The sequence below is a fragment of the Amblyomma mixtum genome, chromosome 4 (assembly GCF_055824585.1).
Source record: "Amblyomma mixtum isolate Tamu chromosome 4, ASM5582458v1, whole genome shotgun sequence".
Lineage (NCBI taxonomy): Eukaryota > Metazoa > Arthropoda > Arachnida > Ixodida > Ixodidae > Amblyomma > Amblyomma mixtum.
In genome coordinates this window covers 115,972,882-115,976,892 of record NC_143015.1, presented here as the reverse complement: position 1 = coordinate 115,976,892, position 4,011 = coordinate 115,972,882, and the positions used below count along the sequence as shown (strand labels likewise).

Sequence of the window (4,011 nt, the reverse complement as noted above, 5' to 3'; positions counted from 1 at the left end):
CTCGGACCGGACCTCAACCACCCGAACAGCTAAGCCCCCGCCACTCCCACATTTACGAACTATACCCTAAATTCGTTCCTTTAAAAGTGCCTTGCATATGTATTTCCTCTCGCCTGTCATATTTGATACTGTGTGTCAAAGCTAAAGTTTGTTCCGTCTGTCCTGTGTCTATGCTGTGCTATTGTTGATGAGTTGGTGAAAGCGTTGTTCTCTTTGTTAATTAAATTCTATCCACTCTCATTCCTAACTACTGTGTTGTGCCTCCGGTCAGCGGCTGGTCAGGCGTGGACCTATCGCCGGTTAGCCACTCGGTCCTGCTTAAGATCTGGCACCTGGGTGGAGGTGTTTGTCTCTCCTCCCCTAGAATTGGTAACAGAGAGTGTGGAGCCCATTGGTGGCGTGCTCACACTTCGTGACAAACTGGCGTCCGCGACAGGACCCTGTGCTAACCTCGAATGGCTCTGACCGCGAGACAACGACACAGCCGTATAAGCGCATTTTGATTTTGATTGCCGGTGTGAGACACGATGGCAGAAGCCGAACGCTTAGTCGCACTCGGTAAGGAGTTGGGTTTGGAGGGAGCAGAGCTTCACGAGTTCCTGAGGGAAGAGAGAGCAGCGGAACGCGAGCGGCGTAAGCTGGAAGACCAGCGGGAGAAAGAGCGAGATGCTCGGGAGAAGGAGCGCGATGAGCGGGAGAAGGAGCGCTCTGAGCGAAAGCTCCAGGAAACTGAGAAAGAGATGGCACTCCTTCAATTAAGGGCCAGTGCCAATATTAGCGGCAGTTCGGTCAGCGAACCGAGCTCGTCGACGATGGCAACCAGAGTGCTCAGAGTTCGTCCACACAAGTTGATGGCCCCATTTAACGAAAAAGGTGATGACCTGGACGCGTACCTGACGCGGTTTGAGAGGGTGGCGGAAGCCCAGCAGTGGCCACGGGAGGAGTGGGCCACTGCGCTGAGCACTTGCCTCACGGGAGAGGCCCTGAATGTGTTTGGCCGAATGCCAGCTTGTGACTCGAATGACTATGTTAAAGTCAAGCATGCGCTCCTGCTCAGATTTCGGCTGACAGAAGAGGGATTCCGTCAGAAGTTTAGGAACGAAACGCCTAATGACCACGAGACTCCCTCGCAGTTTGTATCTCAACTGGGGAACTACTGGGGAAGATGGATAGAACTGTCGAAAGCAGAGAACTCATACGAGGGAGTGAAGGGGCTAATTTTAGCCGAGCAGTTGTTAGAAAACTGTGCGCCTGCAATGGTCACGTTTATTAGAGAAAAGCGGACCACGGACCTCAAAGAATTGGTTCAGCGAGCAGATGAGTACGTGATGGCACGAGGGACCGTCAACTTCGGCCGAAGAGACTCCCAGAAGGAGAGTCTGGTCGCAGGCAAGATGGCCGAACAGCCGCGTGGCCCGGGGGCGCTTGCACGGTGCTACATCTGTTCGCGACCGGGGCACATTGCGGCACAGTGCAGGGCGAACCGTGGCCCTCCAGTGCAGAAGAATCAGACGCCACCCAGCTCCAGGAACATGTCTGCATGTATCCAGGATGGCTATCTGGAATTAAAGGATGGACATTGTGTCCCAGTCGTGAATATGACTGCGTTGGCAAGGACTCCCGACTGGCCGGTCGTAGAAGATCTGATCAGTGGAAGTAAGGGTCGAGTGCTGAGGGATACAGGTTGCAACATGGTGATCGTCAACCGCAGCTTCGTGAAGGACGAAGAAATGACCGGCGACCACCGGGTCGTCTACTTGGCAGACCGCTCTGCTAGGCTACTGCCCGAGGCCCGCATTCATATTGACACCCCATACTACAAGGGGGAAGTTATAGCGGGTTGCATGGAGGAGCCCCTTTTCGACCTTGTTCTGGGAAACATTGAAGGAGTACGATGTCCAGGAGCATCAGATACTGAGTGGAACCCCGAGGACTCGGAAAGGGCAGAGGCTCCTTCAAGTAAGCATCATGATCCATGCGACAAGGGCCCCGACCAGGTTACCATGCCAACGACGGCGGTCACGACCCGCCAGCAGGCGGCCCGACAATCCAAAGAGGTATTCCGTAAGGTACGGGTGCCTACTGCTCTCCCTGACGTCAGCACAGACCAAATGAGGCAAGACCAACGAGATGACAGCAGGCTCCTGGTTTGCTTCGAGGCGGACGAGCGGCGAAAGAGGACAAAGTGCAAGGGAGGCGGTTCGTTCAAATTCTGTCTTCATGACGGCCTGCTATACCGAGAGTACAGTCCGGACACCGGAGCGAAGACGACCCAGCTGGTAGTGCCCCAGAAGCACCGCGAGAAGGTTCTCCAGTTGGCACATGGGGGGCTGATGGCAGGGCACCTCGATAGAAAGAAAACAACGGATCGCATTCTCGCAGACTTCTTTTGGCCCGGACTACATGGGGACGTGGGCAGGTTTGTCGCATCGTGCGACATATGCCTGAAAACCGTGGCGCGCAGCACAGTGCGGAAGGTTCCCTTCGAGCAGGAGCCTCTCGTTGACACCCCCTTCAGCACAGTCACGGTCGAGAACATACGGGGAAAAGATAATGTCGGTGCTGATTACCTCAGCCGGGTTTCAGAGCCCAGCGCTCGCCAACAAGTTGACGTTGATCTCTAACGATCAAAATGCTTTCGATTTAATTTGTGTATGGAGTCTGTTCTTCCATGTGTCTACATAATACTTGTGCGTGCCTGTGTTCCGCAGTATTATCTCAGTGTGTTTATGATTGTATTTCTCAGTATTATATCAGTGTGTCTGTGCTATGATTACAGACGAATGTTCTCGTGTCGCATACGGCGAAGCATGCGCGACTTCTGTTTTTGGAGTGTGGAATGTTATCAGCAATAACATTCTTGACGCGGGGGTGGTGAAACAGAATTCGCGCCAGTTGCGATTTTCCCCAGCGGTGGTTGAGCCCGGCGGCGGGGACTCCGTCCTAAGCATCCCCACGCGCGACCCCCCCCCCCCCCCCTCACGCACACACTTCTGTCTGGTCTCCGACGGCGAGAAAGCAGTTGTCTGGCCAGTGACCTCCTGTACGCGGAATTCCGGCTCGAGCGTCTGCGGGGCCAGCCGGGGCTCGGCGCGGGACGTTTCGGCGCGATAGTTTACGTTTCATAGCCGCCTCTGATTCGTCGGTCCCGGGCCCCGGGCTGTCTGGAGATGGTGAGGGAGAGAGGGGGCACACTACGGGGGGACTGTGGAATGTGGCGGAGAGCAGTCGAGGTGGAGATCTTGGATGTGGCGGTGTGCTGGCTAACCGCGCGTGTGTGTGAAGTGTCAGCCGAGAGGTGGTCGGCTCGTCGCGAAGTGTCTGGGCAACGAGTAACGACTCCGGGGACCCGACATCGACAGCCCGACGCCTATCTCGGACCGGACCTCAACCACCCGAACAGCTAAGCCCCCGCCACTCCCACATTTACGAACTATACCCTAAATTCGTTCCTTTAAAAGTGCCTTGCATATGTATTTCCTCTCGCCTGTCATATTTGATACTGTGTGTCAAAGCTAAAGTTTGTTCCGTCTGTCCTGTGTCTATGCTGTGCTATTGTTGATGAGTTGGTGAAAGCGTTGTTCTCTTTGTTAATTAAATTCTATCCACTCTCATTCCTGACTCCTGTATCGTGCCTCCGGTCAGCGGCTGGTCAGGCGTGGACCTATCGCCGGTTAGCCACTCGGTCCTGCTTAAGATCTGGCACCTGGGTGGAGGTGTTTGTCTCTCCTCCCCTAGAATTGGTAACAGAGAGTGTGGAGCCCATTGGTGGCGTGCTCACACTTCGTGACACCTGCTCGCCATGCTCCGTCAGTGATGATAGGTCGGCGTGGGGCTGGTAAGCTGCTGAAGGTATTTCCGGCGTGAAGGGTGTTCAAAGAGACATGCTTCCTGCACCCAACTCCAATGACAGCAGGCTTCTGAACTGTATGCACGGCATTTCCACGGAGGGCGGTGTAGGTGATGCTGATGCCATCACAGAATTCAGGCAGAAGCTACAGATTTGGACAA

The 4,011-nt window shown here is 54.8% G+C and overlaps 1 protein-coding gene across 1 annotated transcript; it reads left to right on the top strand.

Annotated features, from left to right (window-relative positions):
- Window positions 1–527: 527 nt before the first annotated feature.
- LOC149348006 (uncharacterized) lies at window positions 528–2,624 on the top strand. Its single transcript, XM_089541660.1, has one exon. The coding sequence runs from the start codon at window positions 528–530 to the stop codon at window positions 2,622–2,624; it is 2,097 nt and encodes a 698-aa protein (XP_089397786.1).
- Window positions 2,625–4,011: the final 1,387 nt, after the last annotated feature.